The following is a 24,054-nucleotide window of genomic DNA, read 5'->3' on the forward strand; positions in this document are numbered from 1 at the left end:
AAAAATTAATTAAGCAATTAAGTATTTTGTCATTTTAATAATTAATACAACTGAACTTTTAATAACCTATATTTTATTGTATAACCTAAATCTGTTTGATACAAATTGTCACAGAACAGCTGATAATCCTGACGTTGACGAAGTCAAGAGTGATCTTCTAACAGTTTAAAGCATAGACCTACAGCTGAAAGCATAGACCTATAGCTTAAAGTAAGTATCTACTTAAACACCCCAATTTATTTTTAAAGGAAAATTGTTTAAGACTGTAATCGTAAAACGAGGTAGGTTTAATTATAATTAGTATTACGAAAACAGTGAAACTTTATTTGGCCGCATACATGACATTTACTGTATTATCGTATTGTATGATTATAAAGTCTCGTACCATTTGAAACATTAGTTTCAAATTGAATGCATATAGTTTTTAAGGATGTCTTTCAATCGTATATGCACTATTTAAGCACCTACTTCTATTCAAGACCTTCAAATGCTTAAAATATAAAATATCTCTCCAGAAACTTGAGTCAAGATCCAGTTCATTTATTATGCTCATGTATTAATCAAGTAAATAAAAGATCCCTCATTATGTCCTACGGAAGTAATAAATAACACAGCTTTTAATAAATGATTCTAGACCTGTCAAATGTAATCTATGTTTTAAATATACAGAGTGGTTTTTTAAAAGCATAATTCTTAATGTGAATTAAATATTAAATAATAGTTCACTTTAAATGAAATGGTTTTTTTTATATATATATATATATAGAATATATATAGAAACTTAAATTTGTCTAGCCAAGCACGACTTGCTTTATTGCTCGGTTCTTAGGTTTGCAATCGCCACCAAACTGCACAAAAGATTTGCTGAAAATTTAATTGAAAGCCGTCCACCGTTTTGGAGTCTATAGGGAACATACATACATCGACTTTTATTTATACATATAGATTAAAATTGGCAAAACGATAATTTCATTGCCTAGCAACCAAAATCAGATAGCGTCATTTTATAGTTTCTTCGTACCTAGTTGTTTTATCATTTTGTAACAATTATAATGCCAAAAGTTGCGAAAGACCCTCACGAGGGCATACTCTACCACAACGTTAGGAAAGGAAGCGACCCTGGCTGCTACCAACTTCACAGGTCAATTTTATTTCACTTATTTAAACTCTTTTTTTATTATGATACATAATTCGTAATCATGATCTTATAACATGAATGTAATGTAACGTGTAACAAATCGAGCTCGCAGTCCACAAAATGTTAAGGAAACAATTGACACCACAACGATCGCCCTCCTCAAGAATGTCGAAACTTCGATAGCTAATTATCCTGTCGAGCCTATCGTGTATTGGTCCTTTAATAGGATAGCTAACCCACACACATACGCACACACGCATTTGTAAAATGATCATACTAATCTATTCTATACTAATATATAAATCTACAGTGGTTTTTACGGATGTTCCGTTATAACTACTGAACCATGCATCCGATTGACTTGAAACTTGGTATCCATGTAGAAAATACATGTACTTAATGGATATGCTATTTATATGAGTGTTGGACTCCCTAATAATAATGACAATAAATAATAATGTTAATAATAAATGGCCAGCGAAGCGGGCGAGTACGGCTAGTGTTATTATTAAATACTAACGCAACTAAATCTATTACGTTTGCACGCCCAAATACTTCACAGAGTGTATGCCACCGCTCTGAAGTAGAAATCACGGTAGTATCTGCACTGTTTTTTTTATTGCTTACTTGGGTAGACGAGCTTAAAAGTAGAATTGAAGAGATAATGGTAACTCTGTGCTCCCTGGATACTTGTACCTTCACCGCCATTAATACATTGGTATCCCAATCGTTTGACCTCATTTAGGTATACTATGAAATCTTCTAGCTAAGGTATAAAGTAAATATAAGTGTGCTTACAAATGGCGAATATTAGCGATGGGCATTTTCAATGATTGCAGGCCCTCACAATGCCGCCTAAAATTCCCAATCTCAAAGCGTTCCATCCACAAATGCGAGGTGCCGAAAAGAGAGTACACCATGGTCCCGCAAATCGGGGGTTGGCGTCCTCTGTTAGTGCCGAAGACCGAACCGAACTTTTATCCAGCTATCATGCATAAGGAGCAATTCGAAAGGTTGAAGAAACAAGCTAAAGTTAGTCTTTCCCTTTGCGTATTTGTAAATAATGGTACCTAATAGTCGCATCTCTAAATGTGGTTTGATTTTACAACGGGAGACAGGTCGACGAGTTAGGGTAAAGTGGTTACTAGAGTCCATAGATATCACGACGTGAATGCCGTTTTAAAGTTGAGGCATGAGGTCATCGGGGGTCGGAGAAGGGTGTTCGTCCAGCTCCGGCCCCAGTGAAGAGGCAGTCTCCTCCTGGTGATGGTCACGGGTCGACCTGAGAGGGTTGAAGCTGCGCCGTACCGCGGGTTCTGGCCTAGCGGGGTATCCCGGAACACCAGCGGCATTGCCCGGGCGGCCTGGTAGGGCCAATTAATTTATTCATTTAATGATTAAATAATGCACATTTCAGCGCGTTATTTATAGAATCAGTCGTACTTTCATAAAAAAAAAAATGTATTGCCCTTGCAGGGAGACTAGCATACGGCCCACTTGATGGTGAGTGGTTACTGTCGCCCATGGACGTCAGCAATGCCAGAGGCGGAGCCAACCTGCTGCCTACCGTTAAATGTTCGAAATTATATTCAAAACCTTCGCTAAAGTGCCAACAAAGCTTACTTCGGATACCTGACGTGTGAGAGCATAGGACACGAATGAACAAACGTACAAAGTAACACGGAATTTGCAAATCAAATAATACAAATCTTCATAACAATTATCCCGGTCCCCGATGAAATTAGACAGAAATCGGGCAATCAGTAATCCTTCCTTCTTAAAATAATTCAATTATCAGATATTGCAGTCTTATCTATCCAGGTCGTAACCCAAGAGGAGCTCCTCCAAGCCATGCACGATCAAGAAGCGGCAATCCAGAAGGCCGCCAAAGAGTCCGAGGCACGGAAGCAGCTTCTGAAGGAGAAACTCATGCCGCAGCCCGGAGCCGAGACGGCAACCGGCGCCGCGGACCCGGAACTCGAAGGGCCGGACCAGACTGCTCACACCCTGTCAAGAGCTGAGAGTAAAATCCTATTTTACGATATAAATAATGAATTTATTATAAAAAAAAGAACATAATACATATTCCTAACCTAAAAGTACATGTTATTATCCGCAACATGCTACATCAGATCCAACGAATCCTATTTATCTCTTTATGGACGCAAAATCAAACTTACGGCCGGTTTAGTGCTTAATGATCTCCAGACCTCAAGGCCACAGTACCCGGCATTCCACAACAAGCTGTAAGACTTGGGGTTTCGGGGTGTGTTCTATTTCTCTAGCTCTTCAAATCGGAACGGGTTTTGTGACAGAAGCAAAGAGGACAGTGATCTAGTCATACATGTCCATCTGCCTCCAAACAATGATGCTCTGTGCTATGGAAATCCAAGACTGACATTTATGTTAATACATCATTTATATACCTACATGCTCAAATATCAAACATTGATATGCTTACACTCAGACAAAGAGCCAGCAAATGTGTTCGTCACATCGGTTTACCCGATGCTGTAATCAAACCAGCGACCCTCAATCCAACTGTAATCATCAAGAGACATCATTGTATTAAAGTCTGGTGGTCTATTTTTACTGGTGGTAGGATATCTTGTGAGTCCGCACGGGCAGGTACCACCGCCCTGCCTATTTCTGCCGTGAAGCAGTAATGCGTTTCGGTTTGAAGGGTGGGGCAGCCGTTGTAACTGTACTGAGACCTTAGAACTTATATCTCAAGGTGTGTGGCGCATTTACGTTGTAGACGTCTATGGGCTCCAGTAACCACTTAACACCAGGTGGGCTGTGAGCTCGTCTACCCACCTAAGCAATAAAAAAAATCGTTTTAATATCTAGTTCTGCGGGCGGACAACATGCAGGGTCCCCGTCTCTGCAACCGCATCATCCTGGCGTCCAAGTGTCACGCCATCAGAGACGCTCAGATCGCGGAGAAGGACCTCATCAAGAAGGAGCTCGATGAGGAACAACAGAGGTATACTTTAAACGCAGCATAACATCTAATATAAATAAATAATAAATAGCTGGGAACGAATCACGCACGGCCATCCGACCCCAATTTAGGATTTCCTGGGTTATAGGTACCAGAGACTGATATACATACTTATTCACGTTTAAATATATAAATATATAGATAATAGCACCCAGCGAATGGGCAAACAAACATGTTCATCGCACGAATGTTAGCCCGATGTGGGAATCGAACCCACGACCCTCGGCGCAACAGTCAGGGGTACTAACTATTCCACAACCGACTTGATGAAAAATTATTAATTAATATTTTTTTAAGTTTCTCATTTAAGTGCCCTGAACTAGAACCTTCAGTGGTAAAAGTGTACTTGCTAGATTCCGAGAAACTACGAAATATTGAGATGAGAACAGAACTCGGACAGGGCGCAGTAGCAGTTTTTTTCCTACCTAAGCTTGAGCCTTGAGAGGCTATATCAGCATCGCCTTAACTAGTAGGTGAGCTCACGGGGCTCAAACCTGATGACGTTGCTAGCACGAACCCTAGCAAGAGCCGTGCTTCGCAGAATCTACCACCGGATCGGAAACGCGACCCACTGAGAAGATCCGGCGAGAAACTCAGTGGGCTGTATCTGAGGGTTAATTTACTCGTCGCTTGCGACGAAGGGCTCGACGAGAACGATGGCCGGGAGTAGCAGTCCATTTCATTAACCCTAACACCTACGAGTATTAAGTTCTGGAAGTATTTTTATGACCCCAATTTATTAGCATCGCCACCACATTCTTCAAAAATTTCCGTGGTGTTAACAGACTTGACGCCATTATGGAGGAGAATCGCAAAGCGGCGGTACACCGCTCGGAGACGGAGGAGGCTCGTCGCCACCACCTCCGCCTTCAGAACCTGGCAGCTCTGAAAGAACAGATTCAGGCTCACGAACAAGCCAAGGTAAGGCCCGGCAAAGTGGCTCAAGTTTAGCGTTTCGACACAATCATCCGTCTTCGGAACGGTCCTTTGTGTTATTGCCTGCGAACCGAGCATTTTCATATTTATTTTCCTTTTAAACCTTCTCTGGACTTCCACAAATCATTCAAGACCAAAATTAGCCAAATCGGTCCAGCCGTTCTCGAGTTTTAGCGAGACTAACGAACAGCAATTCATTTTTATATATATAGATAGATTGAAAACGTGATAAGCGCGATTCTGGCATTTGTCGAAAATACATTGAGCTTAACTGAATAACAGACCTATGCGTCTATAGATCACTAAAAAACATATCAAATATTCTTTTTGGGGATACATTGTCCTACATTCTCTTTAAATACTAATAGAAGATACCATTGGAACATATGTAATCAGATAATGGAGGCTGAGCGTATTGAAGAGGAAAGCATCCGAGTGAACCAAGCCAACATAGCGATGCAGATCGATGAAGCCCAGAAACTCAAAGAGAAACACGAGAGGCAGTTGAAGCTCAAGGAAATGCTCGATCAAGGTGAGATAATTACAAATGTCATCTTTTTATATGCGGAAAGAGCAATTCCAGTCACATTGACTTTGAAATTCGTAAGGGTCTTATGAGGTCATGCTTCGTCGAAAAGGGGGAGCTGTAATAACCCTTGTTTATATGTATTTATGGTGCAGTAATAACGTGGAGATATGGTTGAAGTCACCACCCAGTCTATTTTTTACTGGTGGTAGGACCTCTTGTGAGTCCACGCGTGTAGGTACCACCGCCCTGCCTATTTCAGCCGTGAAGCGGTAATGCATTTGGGTTAGAAAGGTGGGGTAGTCGTGGCTGTGAGCTATAAGCTCGTCCACCCATCTAAGCAATAAAAACTTATGCGACTCTTGTATATATTATAGCAATGAAACAATACTCGATAATTGTATGTCTTTGTTACAAAATAGTAATTCAAGAAGAAGAATGGTACTCTCAAAATACCTTTTCTCCTACAAAAGATATCTTTACCGGCTTATGAGCTGATAAAAAACATAGGAAATTATTTTGTTCTTCAGGTAACGCAGAACTTCTCTACTTCAAGCAATTACAAAACGAAGAGGAACGTATAATGAACTTGAGGATCTCTAACTTCTTAAAGCAGAAGCAAGAGCGAGAGGCCAAAGCCAGGGCTGATGCTGAGGCCGTTAAGGCTGCTAAGCAGAAGGGCATCGACCACATCGCTAAGGCGCAGAAGGTAAGAGGGTGACGGTTATTGTCTGGGCGACGGTTATGGTCACTATGGTCTACTAACAGAGAGGCATGTTGGCTTCACGTAGATTGGGCAGGAGCAGACTTGTAAGAAGCTTGAGTTGAGGTTACTAAAATACTAGTACGGACTGATGATTTTTTTTATCGTTTAGATAGGTGGACCAGCTCACAGCCCACCTGATTATAAGTGGTTACTGGAGCCCATAGACATCTTTTTTTTTATGTTTAGATGTGTGGACGAGCTCACAGCCCACCTGGTGTTAAGTGGTTACTGGAGCCCATAGACATCTACAACGTAAATGCGCCACCCACCTTGAGATATAAGTTCTAAGGTCTCAAGTATAGTTAGAACGGCTGCCCCGCCCTTCAATCCGAAACGCATTACTGCTTCACGGCAGAAATAGGCGGAGTGGTGGTACCTACCCGTGCGGACTCACAAGAGATCCTACCACTTAATTATGCAAATTATAATTTTGCGGGTTTGATTTTTATTACACGATGTTATTCCTTCACCGTGGATTATTAAATTATTCATAGCTCAAGCAGTCTGGGGTCTAATATACCCGTATGTAATAGTCTAATAGTCGGAAAGATTATTACATGTGCGCTGCCGTGGTTTATATGAACAGTTCACGATATAGGCAGAGCAAGAGCTGAAAGAAGAGTTAGAGCGGATACGGAACTTGAAGATACAGGAGGACGTTGAGAGGGAGTACAGGAGGAAAGAGAGAGACGCCGCTATTAAGAGGAACAAGGAGATGAAACAATTACACGAAGCTAGAGTTCAGCAGGTTAGTGCATTCGTTAACTAAAGAGTTTTACAGAGAGCATTTGGATGTGCTTTGTCGTAAAGTTGAGCTGATATGCTATGACAGTATAGCACTCTTATTTGTTGGTGCGATAGTCCAGGTGACGTGGCACATATATCTGCCCACTGAGTTTCCCGCCGGATCTTCTCAGTGAGTCGCGTTTCCGATCCGGTGGTAGATTCTGCGAAGCACGGCTCTTGCTATGGTCAGTGTTAGCAACATTCCCGGTTTGAGCCCCGTGAGCTCACCTACACACGTTAAGGCGAAGCAGAAATAGCCTCTCAAGGCTATCAGCATAGGTAGGAAAAAAAACTTATATTCTGTAATCCAACGGATGTCACTCAAGGTGATACCATTAAGCAAATGGATTTTTAATCGACTTTTCAAAATGCAGTCTTGTTCGCATTGTAATAAGAGCTGTGCTACATTTCGAGTACTAAGGCAGGTCTGGTTCCCGCCAAAAATAGATAGACTATTAAGTTGACAGCTAAATCTATGGTCTGCGTGCACATAATGACAGCCATGATTTTATTACAAAAACTAGCTGTACGCGCTCGCTTCGCTGGGCTTTTAAAATTAACATTATTTTTTCTCACCCCCACAAAGATTCTCATCATTACCGCCCCCGCAATTGGTGTAGGGAGTCCAACCATCCATTAGCCTATCCATTAAGAACATGTATTTTCTACATGGATACCAAGTTTCAAGTCAATCGGATGCATCGTTCAGTAGTTATAACGGAACATCCGTAAAAACCACTGTAGATTTATATATTAGTATAAATAAGCCTTGTTCTCACAGATCAAAGATATACATCGCCTCATTGCGAGAGAGATTGCAAAAGATGAACAAAGCTTCAACAACGCCGCTCGACAAAACGAAGAGTTCATACAGAAAGAGAAGGAGGTTTGTAGATAAATTTAATTGACAGATATTTCGAAAAGCTACTGTTAAATTCGAGTTAGGTTTATGCACAATTACTTGATTTCATATTAACCTTTTAACGCGTACGAAAATAATATGTCCTGGGAAAATGATTTAGTATGTATGATTTTTTTTAAGAATTTCGTGAAAATTAATGTATAATTAAAGTGCAACAACACAGAATGCTGGAGAATTTTTTGAATAATAATATGAATTGAACTTAGTTCAGCGCTGAATAATAATCGAATTCGAACATGTATGTATTACGTATGTTTTTTGAAATACCCGCCATCTTATATAAAAAAATATTTAAAATATCATAATATTTAAAAAAAAAAGACATGCCCGCTGAGTTTCTTGCCAATTCTTCTCAGGGCGGAGGCTAATTCTTGTGAATTGGCGGTAGTTCTTTTGACGTTCAACAAGTATGTACTTTCATTTATGTTGAATAAAAGTTTTTTGATTTGATTTGATTTGACTTAGATGTTCAGAAATTAGTTGACGTGCGGTGTCGTTAACCTCAAGTCACATTCTTCCTTTACAATTTACGAAATGTAAATTTAATGAAGCAATAGCTTAGTATAATTAGTAACTTTAACAATCTACTATTCGCTTAATTGCTAAAAGCTTTTTTTGTTTTGTTATTCTTCATCTTCACATGTTATTTTTCATGTGACGATATTAAATCAAACGATATTTCTAAAAACTAAACATCACCATTATTACGTAAATAAAAGAAAGCGCTTTCTCTTAAATTCGTTTATATTTCTGACATGTCAGTTTAGTAACTGACTTAATAAACTGACTTTTAAACTTCTTAAGCATTTTAAGAAATGCATGTGGTTTTCATTCACACTTTAACTATCTTGTTTTAATATCAGTCAAATCATAAATATGTCAAAGAGCGTCTATAATCACGCGCATATTATATTATTTCTAACGAAAACTCTTAATTACCCAAAGCTTGATGAGAAACGCAAAGCTCGCGTCGAGAAGCACAGGCAGGAGATCATGCGGCAGATTAACGAGAAGGAACGCGCTCGTGCTGAGCTTAGGGAGAAGCTGCAGAGGGAAGGAGTCGCTCTCAGGATGGAGCAGCAACAGCAGGATAAATACGAAAGAAACGTCATTAAGCAGAAGGTAAATCTTCTGAAAATTGCCCAAAACACGTCGATTCGGGTCCTCCCGATCCACTAACGGTGCTTTTAGGTACCTCAAGCACCGGTCACCGTTCAAGGGCTCGACGAGTAAATTAACCCTCAGACACAGCCCACTGAGTTTCTCGCCGGATCTTCTCAGTGGGTCGCGTTTCCGATCCGGTGGTAGATTCTGCGAAGCACTGCTCTTCCTAGGGTTCGTGTTAGCAACGTCGTCAGGTTTGAGCCCCGTGAGCTCACCTAATAGTTAAGGTTGCGCTGAAATAGCCTCTCAAGGCAATCAGCTTAGGTAGGAAAAAAATAATTAAAAAATAATATGAAAATTTGGTGTCAGTATGCCGTGTTTTTAAAGCAGAGGGTTTTGCTCTAGACAGCCAATCACACACACGGCCCTGGCTACTAAGTGATTTGCACAGCCCATAGATATCACAATGTGGTTGCCGCCACCTGTTGAAACAAAATAGATATCACTTTTAGTTATATCAGTCTAGTTAGTCTAGTTAGTATAGAAGTCAAGCTTACTTCTGTCTCCAAGCAATTATATATTCATTGTGACAAGCACAGTCAAAATCATCAATTGAATTTAGCCTCGATTCAGACTTATCCAAATGTGGTCACTGCCAATGTCAGCGAAGTAATAACTGTTTATTTATATTATTTCTTGTTATTACGTTTTTAGTTTTTAAAACGCTTGATTTAATTAAATTCAGGTGGCCGCCATGAGACAGCAGAAGGTATCTGAGAAGTACGTCAAGGAAGTCGAGCAGACGCTAGGAAAACATGGATATCAATAAAAAAACGCCTTAGCATTGTAATGCATTTGTAATGCTGAGTTCATAATTTATATCAGTGTTTGTAAACTTTTGGCAGGACTTTCATCGCAATTCGTAATTTTTGGATTTTTCCCTAAATTTAATGATGTGCTCAAATTACGATTGAGGAAACCATCACCGCTATATTTAGACGAGAAGCAATGTAAATTTTGCAACTAATATTAAAAGAATTGTTTTGGCAACATTGCGTTCTTCAATCAGGAATTTTGCATTGGCAACACTAAATACCACATCGAACCAGCGGTCGGCAATAGCGTCCACTGCGCCGCTGCCTGGAATCTGCCTTGGCAAAATTGATTTGGTTTGATATCTTGACGTAGTTATAGCACCGATTTCACCCGCATCAAATTTTAACTTGAATAGAATGCGATGCAACATTTTTTTTTGCATGATATTGTGTGAAGCCAGTTTATAAGCTGCTTTTATAGTAGCAGTATGGAGGGTAGAAGTAATGAGCACAATCTCAGTGTATTAGTGTCCGCTAAAAGGGACTCAATTAAGATGGCGCCACTGTAGCAAGTGGAAATATTTAAAAACAGCGCCATCAACTATTAGAGTAAGATACTAAATTAAGAACAGAAACGCTTCCTACGTAAATAGTAATAATACAAATAAATAGTTTTGAGATTTTCAATACTGCATATTTTTTAAATACAAAGGTCATGAAAAATATTAAATTTGTCACTCCAACACACTTCATTAAGTTTAAAACTGCTATTCATTTTATCTACTCCCTACACTAGCGCTATTTCGATGAGTCATCTAACAATAACTTACTGTAGACAGGTGGACTTTTTCAACTTGTCCCTTATACAAGATGGCGCTCCTTACTTCTACCTTCAATTTATCACAGCGAAGCAAACATCATGTATTCCAACAAGAATAAAACACGAAAATAATATACAAATACTTTTATTCTCTTTACAATATTATTACCTATTTAATTAGTTTAACAATGACTATAATATTAATAATATACAGTTTAAACTGAACACGATTTCATTATGCGTTTTTAGACTTGGATAATACAAAATTTGTCACAATTAAACACGTGACTGCATCACTCGATCGCACGTCCCTACCGACGCAGGAGTTTTAATTAAACTTATATAGTTAAAAACAAACAGAGTTCGCAGTAAAACCTGTTAGTTTGAGAAAACACATGTCGAGCGCGCAATGTACGTCGCGTCCGGCAAGTTTACATTGCGCGCCGGAAGTTGGCGTGCTCATATAATTCATACTAGTCCGAGTCACCTAGTGATGATACAAGATCCCCAATCGTATCGTGCAGACTCGGACCCGGTCGGCTCACGTGCGTCCTCTTCTAAGGTTCGCCGAAGTCATTTTTTTTTAATTGCTTCTATAGGTGGACGAGCTCAGAGCCCACCTGTTGTTAAGCGGTTACTGGAGCCCATAGACATCTACAACGTAAATGCGCCACCCATCTTGTGATATAAGTTCTAAGGTCTCAGTATAGTTACAACAGCTACCCCGCCCTTCAAACCGAAACGCATTACTGCTTCACGGCAGAAATAGGCAGGGTGGTGGTGCCTACCCGCGCGGACTCACAAGAGGTCCTACCACCAGTAAAAAGTCAGCCGGACACGCTGCGATCGGTCACAGTGAGTTCAGCTGATGACTTCACAAACACATCTAATTAAATGCATAACTATTACAGCTCCACTGTCAGTCTACGTTAATAATAAACTTACATGTTTATTATATACACACATTTATATACAACGAAAAATTCTTTCTGAAATATTTCAGTGGGGGGGTCGATGTCCGGACGCTCCCCTCTCTGCCGTAGGGGGAGTGATATACTCTCAACTAGCTGATCCTCATTTAACCTAAATGTTGTTGGGAGTGGGGCAGTGGGGGGTACCCACATCAAGATCAACCGAATGACAGCCCTTCATATTGGGTGTTAAGAGACCGCTTCTCAAAACGAAGACAGACGTTAGTACTAATGACACTTTTGATGATGGGACGGAAAACAAATCGAACCTGATATAAAAAAAAAACATTTTTAAAACTTTTAATTAGCATTATTTACGCTTCATCATGTTACTACAGCTAAATGAAACGATAGTTCCATAAAATATTAATTATTTTACTTTTAAAAAAGAACCAGCAATGAAACACAAAATCAAAAACAGCTGATGCTAGGGTCAACGAACGCCCAGGCGCGGCGGGGACCGCGATCCCCAAGATTTACGACTTTGTAGGTACAAATTTTAAATTTTGGAAATATACTCTTAACACCCAGTATATTTGTCTACAATTTGAATTATTTCAAGTTTACGAACCGACTCGGTGATTTTCCGTCTCTTTTTTATAACGCAGACGTGTGAATGTACTCACAGTTCACGCGGTGTTAAGCGGCCACAGGGGTACATAGATATCAATGCGCGAATGTCGCCGCCCAACTTGAGACTTCCAAAGTTTTAACTATACACCGACTGCCCCACCCCTCGGAGGCACGACTGCATCGTGGCAGAATTGGGCAGGCTCGTAGTATCTAACCGGGTGAGCTCGTAACACGCCGTCAACAGTCAAATAGCAAGATGTCGATGACTCGTTCGGTTAGAGCGAGAATTCACAGAATTGTTATACTAGAACATAGCGAGCGATGTATTGAAAAATTTGAGATTGTGGGTACATTGATATTGGAGCCGAAACTTGAAGAGACGACTGGCCTCGTTAGCGGTAAGCGTTTGCAACTCGGTACATGCACGTGACCTTTTTGTGAGCCTGCGATCGCGTCGGCAGCTCATAAACGCGTTACATTGCTCGCTCTTTAAAGTGCAAAGGTATTTAAATTATATTTAACCATATTAGGGATCACCAGAACCTACAGTCGTTTTGGAAACGATTTCAATACACCCTCAATAAATCGTATCGCAACTGAGAAACAGAAAAAAGGAAAAACAAAGACAATAGAAGTCTGGTAGTAGAATCCAGGCGTTGCGAGCCCGCGCGGGTAGGCACCACCGCCCCGCCTACTCCTGTCGCGAAGCAGCAGTGCAGTTCTGATTGAAGGGCGGGGCAGTCGGTGTACAGTACAATTAGAACCTCAACATCGTATGTCTAAATGGATAATGACATTGACATTGCCTTTATTGAACCGTGAGCTAGTGCAGCCGCCTATGCGTCCTCAGAGCGGCCACTCACAAATAACACGTCAAATACAAAAAAATATCTAACACACTATTAATTAGTGTTATAATCTTATTATAATATACTTATTTACAATAAGTCAGTTTTACGTACACATTGTACTTAAACTTATTGCCAAGCCAGTTGACATGTTGAATACGTAGTCAGTGGTCCAGGACATGAACATACACAGACTCACAATTCTCTTTGTGGCAGAGAGCGTTGGGCCCGTGGGCTACAGGGACACCTCGTTGTCCTCGTTGAGGTGTATGGACTCGTCCGCTGCTGCAATCTTCAGTAAGGTCTTCCTGACGCGCAGCGCGGAGAGGCGCGCCGACGGGTTGTGGTGCCAACACTCTTGGATCAGTTTCCACATTGAGACCATTGTCTGGAAATTTTATTTACACTAAGTCATTCTGCCGTGAAGCGGTAATGCGTTTCGGTTTGAAGGGTGGGGCAGCCGTTGTAACTATACTGAGATCTTAGAACTTATATCTCAAGGAGGATGGCGCATTTACGTTGTGGATGTCTATGGGCTCCAGTAAGCACTTAACACCAGGTGGGCTGTGAGCTCGTCCACCCGTCTAAGCATAAAAGTTACCGGATGATCGTGGTAGTCCAGCGGCTCGGGTCGGTCCCGGTCCACGCAGACGATCTTGCGCATGTCCTCGTAGGAGGGGTCCGGCGGCGCGCGGTGGTGGTAGGGGGGCGCGGGCGGGCGCGCGGGGGGCACGCGGCGGCACAGCTCCCACAGCACCAGCCCCAGCGCGTACACGTCGCAGCGCAGGTACGCGTCCAGGCAGTCCGTCTGCATGCTGGAACACAAACACAACTAGTTCAACTGCTTTTAGATTTTGAGAAGAAAAAATTGCTGTCAAATAATGTTTACAAAGAGATCAGCCACGTATGACGTCATACGAAATAATTCATGTTCAGTTTAATATAAAAAAAAAATTATTTCGCAAAATGATGTAATAACCATTTTAATTTGATCAAGACACCTCCGTCTGGTAATCATTGTTGATGGTCTAAAAGTAATCATAGAATTCAGGCTGCCTAGATTTGTCTTAACAAGTACTGTTCATGGAACATGTTTTTAATAGTTGAGTCTTTAGTTTGGATTCATGGTTTAATAATTAGGTAGATACCTCCGTCTGGTGATCGTTGTTGATGGTCTATAAGTAATCATAGGATTCAGGCTCCCTAGATTTGTCTGGACAAGTACTGTTCACGGAACATGTTTTAGTTTGGATTCAGATGGGCTATATTAACACGATATAGCTTTGTAGTTAAAGTCCATAAACATGTACCACGACGAGAATGTCATTCTGACATGAGTCATGTCTCAAGGAGAATGACATTCTTGTCACATGAGATCAAATTCTAAGCCCGGAAGAATGATTCTTGGATTGGACAGAAACAGGTACTGTACAAACTGAGACCTTAGAACTATTATATCAAGGTAGGTGACGGCATTTACGTTGTAGATATTTATGGGCTCGGGTAACCACTTAACATCAGATGGGCTGTGAGCTCGTCCACACACCTACGCAATAAATAAATAAAAAGGTACAACAGAGGCCCATGTGGCCTGAGCCTACACTACTGTATAGCTACAAAAAAGTGTACCGGAGTACTCACGTGTGGTCCAGCATCTCGGGGCTCATGTACCTCTTGGTCCCCTGGCGAGGGTTGTGCAGCTGCTGGCCCTGCTCGATGTGCTGCGCGGTGAGGGCGAGCCCGAGATCTCCGATGCAACACTCCCCATTCACCTTGACCAGGATGTTCTTGGACTTGATGTCCCGGTGTGCTATCGCAGGTTTACCCTGGAATTTTTTTTCTCTTATTTTTTTATTGCCCTTCTAAACAGACGAGCATACGGCCCACCTGATGGTGAGTGGTTACCGTCGCTTATGGACTTCAGCAATGCCAAGAGCAGAGCCAAGCCGTTGCCTACTGCCGCTTTTTATCATCATCATCAGGATCTTCATAAATTCCATTCAGATTAGACCAGCCATTTGCAGTGTAATAGACTATGCTTGGTTGTTCTCTATTCAAGCACACTATGTCAATAAATTTTGTTCTCTTTGGATAATATCATTGCTGAGGTTTCCCGCGAAAAAACTCCCAGTCTTATTGTATTCTATTCCCCATTCTCAAGGCTTGTGTTACTAATAAGAGAATTGGTTAATGTGAATATGAATTGTTGAATGTAGTGCATATTATAATATATCGCACGGCATATTATAATATATCAGCACATTGAGTGAGATGATCATTGATTTAATGATTAAACCAATAATTAACACTATTTTTTAATGCAGAAATCAATTTCAGTTAATAAGTGGCTTTGTCAGTTGTATTGGAACCACATCAAACCAACTTTCACCAACAATTTCGAGCTGTTAGCAGCACTAGACTAGTTAAGTGGCATTACGACAAACTTAATGCGAGTTTTTTAACCTTCTCGATAGCGTAAAGTTAACACAAATTTGTATGGAGTTGGAACAGCTTCCGTTCGTTTGCCGCTAGGGGCGCTGTCCCAGCTCCATACAAATTAGTGATGTTGTTTGTTGTCGTGTGGTCCGGTCACCGTCCTTGTCGAGCCCGTCGCTTGCGACGAAGGGCTCCACGAGCGAATTAACCCATAGACACAGCTCAATGAGTTTCTCGCCGGATCTTCTCAGTGGGTCGCGTTTCCGATCCGGTGGTAGATTCTGCGAAGCACGGCTCTTGCTAGGGCCAGTGTTAGCAACGTCGTCAAGTTTGAGCCCCGCGAGCTCACCTACACACGTTAGGGCGAAGCTGAAATAGCCTCTCAAGGCTATCAGCATAGGTATACATATATAGGTAGGTAGGTACATATATTCTGAACCCATCCATCTGTTGGAACAGATGTCACTGAAGGTTTTTAGTCGACATTTCAAATTGGAGTCTTGTTCGTGTTGTAATAAGTGCTGTTCTACAATGTTGTGGTGGTGTCACCTGGGTGCCGTGTATCTGCGTGTGCAGGTGCAGCAGGCCGCTGGCGGCGGACAGGCTGAGCGCGGCGAGCTGCTGGCGGGAGAGCGTGCCGCGCTGCAGGTGCTCGTGCAGCGAGCCCAGCGGGTGGTACTGCGTGATCAGCCACAGCTGGAACCACAAGCGGAGGTGAGGGTTGTGACGTCACTGGACCATGACATGTTCAAAGTCTGGAGGTGTGTGGAAGCAGGCGCGCTTTCTGTAGACTCCGAGATGGATTGATCAACTTTGATGACATTAGTAGGGAATAGTTTGAAAGCGATTGTATCAAGACTAAATTAAAGATCTGGCAGCAAAGGGGGGCTGGATGTCATTATTATTTTAAATGCTATGGAAACACTGCTGGGAGAGCGCCTTGTGAGTCCGTAAGGATAGCTACTATCGTCTTGCATATTTCTACTGTGAAGCGTTTGAAGATTTCCTTAACAATAATCACTAAACATCAGGTTGACGGTGAGCTCATCCACTGATTTAAGCAATACAAAAAAAAACACATTTAACTAAGTCCTTGACTGGAGTTGACTTCGCGCTGTGCAAAACTCTTAGAGCCTCCAATAGGACCAAAGAATATTCATCGGAATATCAATGAAGGTTCATGTTAAATGGGTAACGTCTAGTCTCCACGACGTGAGCCTCGTGCGGACCTGCGTGCAGCTGCCGCGGCTGGTCATGTCGCTGCCCACGTAGGCCAGGATGTTCTGGTGGCGCAGCAGCACGGTGCTGTACACCTCGGTCTCGCGCTTCCAGCTGGCCTCGTCTCGCGAGAAGAAGATCTTGACGGCCACGCTGTCCCCGTACCACGAGCCGCGCCACACCTCGCCGTAGCGGCCCTGGGGACGAGACACGGTTATTATGTTATTATATTTTGAAGTCGTCGTGGCTTAAAGGATAAGATGTCCGGTGCATTCGTGTTGAGCGATGCACCGGTGTTCGAATCCCGAAGGCGAGTACCAATTTTTCTAATGAAATATGTACTCAATAAATGTTCAAGATTGACTTCCACAGTGAAGGAATAACATCTTGTAATAAAAATCAAACCCACAAATTTGAATTTGCGTAATTACTGGTGGTAGGACCTCTAATGAGTCCGCGCTGGTAGGCACCACCACTCTGCCTATTTCTGCTGTGAAGCAGTTTCGGTTTGAAGGGTGGGGCAGCCGTTGTAACTATACTTGAGACCTTAGAACTTATATCTCAAGGTGGGTGGCGCATTTAAGTTGTAGATGTCTATGGGCTCCAGTAACAACTTAACACCAGGTAGGCTGTGAGCTCGTCCACCCATCTAAGCAATCAAAAAAAATTTAAAAAACTTAACGGTAGGAAGCGTCTTGGCTCTGCCCCTGGTATTTCTGACGTCCATGAGCTATAGTAACCACTCACCATCAGGTGGACCGTATGCTTGTCTGCCTATAAGGACAATAAAAAAAATTACCTTGCCGACGCAGTCGTACAGCGTGACCTGCTTGGCGAGCGTGCGCTGCACCATCAGCGGCAGGCCCGAGCCGGAGCCCGAGCTGAGGGAGCCCTCCAGGTACTCGCGCAGCGTGGAGTCCCCGGCCGCCACCGCCACGCAGCCCGGCTGCGAGCCCTCCGCACCTGCGACCGGTGGAGTCGAGTAGGTATAGAGGTTACAGTGGTTTCATTCACACCGAGCAAGTCAACTGGTATTGATTGGTCGGTGTACTGGATGTGATCGCGGGGGTCCGGTAGAAATAAAAAAATACATGTGTGCAATTCACACGTGGTAGAAGTGAAACCTTCCAAAATTAAAATACAATTATCCTAAACGTCTTAAGTATATGTAAAATTTTGTTATTAGTAAATAATTGTAGGTAAGTGTAATAAGTGTAATACTACCTACACTTGTAGGTAGCGCCCTCTGTGAATTGATATTTTAATTTCACGTATAATCCTAAATTAAAATTCACTACAAGAGCTTTCATACACACGTTAGTATTAAAAAATCTCACAGATGGCGCTGTATTAAATAGTATATATATTTCTGTCTCATTCTTTGCTGGCTTCATCCTACACATTTTTGTATTTGTGTCTCTTACCTGTCGTTTTTTCCGTTGCATCCGGTTTGAAATCACAACGATTCTAAAGAAGTTTTCACTTCAAAAACTAAAACATAAAAACTGACCTTCGTAATAAGCGTTGTTCATGTGCTGGTTGTAGACGTTAAATGAGAAGTACTTCGCCTCAGAGCGGAGTTTGTCCAGGGCAGTCCGCGACACGCGCAGCCTGGGACACACATCCAATACGTTTTTTTTTTATTGCTTAGATGATTGGACGAGCTCACAGCACACCTGGTGTTAAGCGGTTACTGGAGCCCATAGACATCTACAACGTAAATGCGCCACCCACCTTGAGATATAAGTTCTAAGGTCTCAGGGCTGCCCCACCCTTAATAACCGAAACGCATTACTGCTTCACGGCAGAAATAGGCAAGGTGGTGGTACCCACCCGCGCGGACTCACAAGGTCCTACCACCAGTAAAGTTTTCTTCAAGAATACCTCTGTGTGCTTAGTGCGAGTTTCTTAACGTTCTCGATAGCGTAAAAGTTAACTCAATTTCGTATGGAGTCGGAACGTTTACCTACGTTTGCCGCTAGGGGCGCTGTTACTTACACACAACTGGTATGAGTTTGCATACAGCACACATCTACATTTTATTCCGACACAAATTTCAGCCGTGTCGATGCCCACCAGTCGACTACATTGGACACGCGCACCGAAAACCGGTTTGCTGTCACTTCTCAGTGGGTCGCGTTTCCGATCCGGTGGTAGATTCTGCGAAGCACTGCTCTTGTTAGGGCCAGTGTTAGCAACACTCCGGTTTGAGCCCCGAGAGCTCACCTACACGTTAGGGTGAAGCTGAAATAGCCTCTCAAGGCTATCAGCATAGGCAGGAAGAATAAATACGGTTTGAGGTAGGGGAGGGTTGGGGGGTTGGGTGGGGGGCGTGACCGACCTGTGGGCGCGTTGCAGCAGCAGCAGCAGGCCCGTCAGCAGCGCCGCCAGCAGCAGCACGGCCGCGGCGCCGCCCGCCCACGGCTCCCAGGCCGCGCGCCCCGCCCGCGCCGCCTCCCACAGCGCCGGGAACTCGCCAGAGTTGCACATGTCCCCCGTGCAGCACGTCACGTTCAGCTGACCGGCGTGACGCTTGTGGACCCTGCACGAGACGACAACATATTATATCACTTACACGCCCATCATAATCAAATCGACACAATTTAAGTCGTCGCAGCCTAAAGGATAAGACGTCCGGTGCATTCGTATGTAGCGATGCACCGGTGTTCGAATCCCTCAGGCGGGTACAAATTTTTCTAATTAAATACGTATTTAAGAAATCTTCGCGATTGACTTCCGCGATGAATTGAATGATGACTTGGACGGTTGATGTCGATGAGCGACAGTGACTAATTACCATCAGGTAGACCGTATTCTCATCTTCTGCATACGTAGCAATAATAATAAAAATTTATTAACCATGAATAAATCGTAATTGGGTAATGCATAAGTTTTTATTGCAGTCATGATGGATCTTGTTATCTTTATTATAATAATCTATCTATATATATAAAAATGAATTGCTGTTCGTTAGTCTCGCTAAACCCTCGAGAACGGCTGTACCGATTTGGCTAATTTTGGTCTTGAATTATTTGTAGAAGTCCACAGAAGGTTTAAAAGGTAGATAAATATGAAAATTCTCGGAAATAAATAAAACGTCGGACGGATTCCTTTTGTTTGTTGTAAGTTTATTTTATACAAAAGTTTAGGTTCTTTATTGATCGATTGAGGCACTACGAAGTCTGTCGGGTCAGCTAGTACTTATTATAATAGGAAATAGTATCTATGTAATTTTTCAAACTCACCCTTGCCTCGTACTTGAGCGACATATGAACTGGTAGTGATCGTTCTTATCGGAGCAACCCCTTGAGTGCTGCAGCTCTCCATTGGACTCCCTCACCGAGGACTTGAAGCAATATAGTGCGTCGACGCATATGTTCTGGATACCAGATTCGCAGTCAGGGGGCTCGCAGAGGTGACATTTGTATCTTGAATTAATTATTAATCATTGTGATTGCTATACATTGTAATTGTCCCAAACCAGATATTCCATTATACCGTTTTAATTACAGTAAAATCTCTTTATTCACTAGCTGAAAGTTCCGTAAATATGCCACGAATGCAGAAACCGTGAATATGGAATGGTAATTTACATAATAATATAACAATATGTCATTATAGGGAATATGTTCGTAGGTAACAAAATAAAAACTAGTATTAAAAAAAAGATCTTAATTGAAGTTTTTTGACCATATTGATTAATTATTATCTTCAGGTTTTGAAATTGGTTTAAAGAATTTTGTATTTTTTTCTTGCTTGTCCGTTTTTAAAAGCACCCTCAATTCAGACTTATATCAAGCAGTTGCATTAGCAATTTGTTTCTTAAAAATAAAACTTTGTTTAAGAAAAATAAGACTATGGATCAATTTTCATAAAGAAATCACAAGCTCATTTGCCATTCTTAAACCTTCACCAAGATGTTTCAAATGCTTGTAGAAGCTTCTTCTTTAATGGACTGTGAACTTAATATTTCCTCCAAGATCTGTCAAATCATCATCTTAATATCTAAGCAACTTCTGAATGTCACTTGATTCTATCTGTTCGAACCATCTTGTCCTATTCCATTTGCAATGTTAGTTACGTTTGCAGTGAATGGCGGAACCAATACAGCGGCGATATCATTTAACGTTTACAAAGGATATTTGGTTTAATACCTACATATGGGAATCCTTTTTATCAATGTGAATGTACCGATTAGATCCATTAAATAAAGTAATCAGTAGCTGCAAACATAGGATTTGGGTTGCATTTTTTTTATTTGCGAACAGTAAAAACGTGAATGAAGGAAGCATGAATAAGGTGCTTTTAATGTATCTAATATGTATTTTAATGAGCTTATTATTGAAAACATATATTTGATCGGGGCTGGAATTCCATTAAGTATTCCAAAGATACAATTTAGCATCATTAGTAACATGATTTAAGAGCTGGCATAGTCACATCACTTAATACAAAAAAAAGCAAGAATCCTTTGGGCCAAATTAACAACGATACAAGTAAAATATATGATTATTACCTCTTTTGAAATCTGTCCCTCCTTAGTGTGCATAACAATAAACGTTAGTAAATTTAAAATTACCTTTAGTTCCTTTTTACCATTTACGTAGTAGTATATATATACTTTGTTTATGGTAAATATTATTATTTATATGGTAAATTATATATATATAGTGCTTTAATATAAAAAGAGAAAATCATTGAACAACTCAAATTGTTAATGTTACTGTTTACTTATAAAATTTGAGTAAACTAATTTTAAATACTGATACAGTAATATATTGTTACTACTCTATAATATCATTAGTCATATACAGTCAAACCTGGATAGGCGAGAGTTCAAGGGAGCACAATCTCATTCTCGCTTATAGAGGTTTCTCACTAACCCGAGTTTCTCGCTAACGCACCCTCTGAATTTCGATTCGCGATTTTTCGCATTCAAATGCATTCACTATTTTAAGTTTATGACTTTAATGACAGTACTTTAATTTTCCGTTTTTACATGATGCAGAACAGAACTTTCGTTCGCAATTGATTAACGATAAACTGAGTAAGTCCGACAAACAGGATGGTACACAGGCACACGTGTCCATTCGAAAATAATGCGATAAAAGAATACGATAAAATAACAACGTTATTTAGTTCCACGAAATAGAATAGGTTCAATATTCACGAGAAAACAATAGAAAAACAATGATAAGAAGTTCCACGAAAGTTAAAAATGAGTCATAAAATAGCAGATGTTAAATTTGTAATTTGTTTTGTCATTTGTTCCTCCTAAATAATATAAATAAAGCTCGGCTGTCGCTTATAGAGGTATAGATAGGTAGCAGTCTCACTTACGGAGGTCCATGAGGAAAAAACTACTCTCTCTTACAGAGGTTTCTGTTTCTCGCTAATAGAGGTTTTGGGAGCTTAAAATGACGGGTCCTTGCTATTACTCTCACTTATAGAGTTTTCTTACTTATCCAGTTCTCGCTTACCCAGGTTTGACTGTATCATAATACAGCCTATGATAGATTAATGGTGTTTTTTTATTGTATTCTATATATCAAGCAGTCCAGAGTCAATCTCGTATTAAATAGTCACCATACCTGATACATAGTCACCCATATGTGCTGTGACATATCAAATTGCACATTTGGGTGAGCATGCTCAGTGTTAAGTGATCTCTAAAACTCGTAGACAATAAATATAACCTGAGTATTGTAATGAGGTCAATATTAATTAGGTTTAAAACAGCTTTTCTGCAGTTCAATAAAGTCCTTAATCATCTTAAATGACATCTATGGGCAGGAAGATTATTGGGTCAAATCATTCAGCCATAATTTAAGTCACAGTAACAAGCTAGATTATGAAAATTTCAATTGCATTTCAACAATGGATATCCCATAGTCTAAACGTTTCTGTATCGTTTCATTCATTTAAGTTATTTTGTGAGTTTCAGATATATTTCAGAAGAACCTTACTTTGGGGGGTGTACCATCATCTTTTCGAGTGTGATCGGATCTTCCAATTGCTGTAGGACCCTGCCCTGTCCATCTTGGACCAATGCATCCAAATTGGGGAGACTTGCTGAGGACAAAAAATAATTTACCTTAAAAACATTCAAATACACAATTTTGATTATGATTTTATTAGTTAATCTACTACATAAAAAAATATAAGGCTAAAAGATTGGATTGCAAATAATGACAAGAGCCAATCTTTTATCATTAGAAAGAATTCAACATTTAAATAGAACAATAACTTTTAAAATCAATACAACAATCTTATGCTGACATATTTATGACAAAATGTATTTCTAGTAAATTTCATTTTATTTATTTTTTATTTATAAAATACATTAATAAATAAAAGCATGTTGCGTGGGTTTTGTATATACTTGTAGATTTTCTTTGATATTTAACATTTTTGTGAATTCGTGGGAATATTTTAACATATTCATATATGCGACAAGCCTGTCACTACGAACAAAACACAACTCTGAAGCATTATTTTTTAATGAAAATAACAGTAAATATACACACATCGAAGCTTGGATAGCTGGTGTCCGCTAAGTTTTTTGATTAGCACTTAAGAAACTTTGTAGTGGTTAACACATGTCACTGCATTCATACATAATTAAATGTAACATTAAGATCAAAACTTACCATAGTTAGGCTTTATCAACAGAAATATGAACAGATATCCAAATATGACAGAGTCCGCCATTCTCTATTCATCATAACAATAAACTGCGCTAGTCAAAGGAAATTCTTAAATTATTGTCACCAACAACGTAGTTAGATTATTTTAACAAATAATACCGTCCTCTTTTAAGTGGTATTTTTTAGTGGTATGTCGAATATTATGTTACTATTTTGATTTATTTGGATGTTTTCTAAACTCCAGAGCAAATAAAAACCATGCAAAGTTTTTTTTTAAAGGTATTTTATGACGTGGTAACTAAGACCATTAGTCGTTATTAAGTCTTATTTAAAGTCCAAGAAAACTGTCAGTAGGTATAGTTTTCAATGGGAATTTTAAGTTTTTTCGGTACAAAAAGTAACCTATGTTATTCTCCTGACCAAATACTATCACTTTGGAATAAAATAATGATACTGTGTTTTTTTATCCATTACTTCGTTTCGAAAACAAAGAAGGACAAACAAACAAAAACACATCGATAATAATTTAAAAAAATATTGGAAT

The 24,054-nt window shown here is 40.5% G+C and overlaps 2 protein-coding genes across 4 annotated transcripts; one reads left to right on the top strand and one right to left on the bottom strand.

Annotated features, from left to right (window-relative positions):
* Window positions 1–73: 73 nt before the first annotated feature.
* On the top strand, window positions 74–10,946 carry LOC114250197 (cilia- and flagella-associated protein 45). Of its 2 annotated transcripts, none has more exons than XM_089736033.1 (11): window positions 74–210; window positions 1,978–2,170; window positions 2,960–3,161; window positions 3,989–4,124; window positions 4,928–5,063; window positions 5,475–5,610; window positions 6,135–6,313; window positions 6,969–7,118; window positions 7,938–8,042; window positions 9,024–9,200; window positions 9,928–10,946. In XM_089736033.1, exons 2-11 carry the CDS (start codon window positions 2,057–2,059, stop codon window positions 10,009–10,011), a joined length of 1,419 nt encoding a protein of 472 aa, XP_089592159.1. In that variant the 5' UTR covers window positions 74–210; window positions 1,978–2,056; the 3' UTR covers window positions 10,012–10,946. The 2 variants fall into 2 exon arrangements, with proteins under 2 accessions (XP_089592159.1, XP_028039761.2); XM_028183960.2 differs by lacking the exon at window positions 74–210 and adding an exon at window positions 830–1,141.
* sax (type I BMP receptor saxophone) lies at window positions 10,947–23,761 on the bottom strand. Of its 2 annotated transcripts, XM_028183949.2 has the most exons (12): window positions 23,514–23,761; window positions 22,830–22,935; window positions 21,380–21,400; window positions 20,109–20,291; window positions 19,205–19,405; window positions 18,374–18,474; window positions 17,663–17,826; window positions 16,875–17,060; window positions 16,195–16,341; window positions 14,851–15,035; window positions 13,811–14,024; window positions 10,947–13,597 (listed from the first exon to the last, which is right to left on the bottom strand). In XM_028183949.2, the coding sequence occupies exons 1-12, from the start codon at window positions 23,572–23,574 to the stop codon at window positions 13,445–13,447; spliced, it is 1,722 nt and encodes a 573-aa protein (XP_028039750.2). In that variant the 5' UTR covers window positions 23,575–23,761; the 3' UTR covers window positions 10,947–13,444. The 2 variants fall into 2 exon arrangements, with proteins under 2 accessions (XP_028039750.2, XP_028039751.2); XM_028183950.2 differs by lacking the exon at window positions 21,380–21,400.
* Window positions 23,762–24,054: the final 293 nt, after the last annotated feature.

Source organism: Bombyx mandarina, chromosome 20 (genome assembly GCF_030267445.1).
Source record: "Bombyx mandarina strain Sakado chromosome 20, ASM3026744v2".
In the NCBI taxonomy this organism is placed as follows: Eukaryota; Metazoa; Arthropoda; class Insecta; order Lepidoptera; family Bombycidae; genus Bombyx; species Bombyx mandarina.

Bases quoted from the DNA above. Each gene is read 5' to 3' on its own strand.
- sax (XM_028183949.2), bottom strand. From the start codon at position 23,574: ATGGCGGACTCTGTCATATTTGGATATCTGTTCATATTTCTGTTGATA. The intron at 18,475-19,204 runs GTCGGTCACGCC...TGTGTGTCCCAG, and splicing joins CTGCTGCAACGCGCCCACAG to GCTGCGCGTGTCGCGGACTG. The intron at 13,598-13,810 runs GTAACTTTTATG...TAAAATTTCCAG, and splicing joins TGGACTACCACGATCATCCG to ACAATGGTCTCAATGTGGAA.
- LOC114250197 (XM_028183960.2), top strand. From the start codon at position 1,053: ATGCCAAAAGTTGCGAAAGACCCTCACGAGGGCATACTCTACCACAAC. The intron at 4,125-4,927 runs GTATACTTTAAA...TGGTGTTAACAG, and splicing joins CTCGATGAGGAACAACAGAG to ACTTGACGCCATTATGGAGG. The intron at 5,064-5,474 runs GTAAGGCCCGGC...ATATGTAATCAG, and splicing joins AGGCTCACGAACAAGCCAAG to ATAATGGAGGCTGAGCGTAT.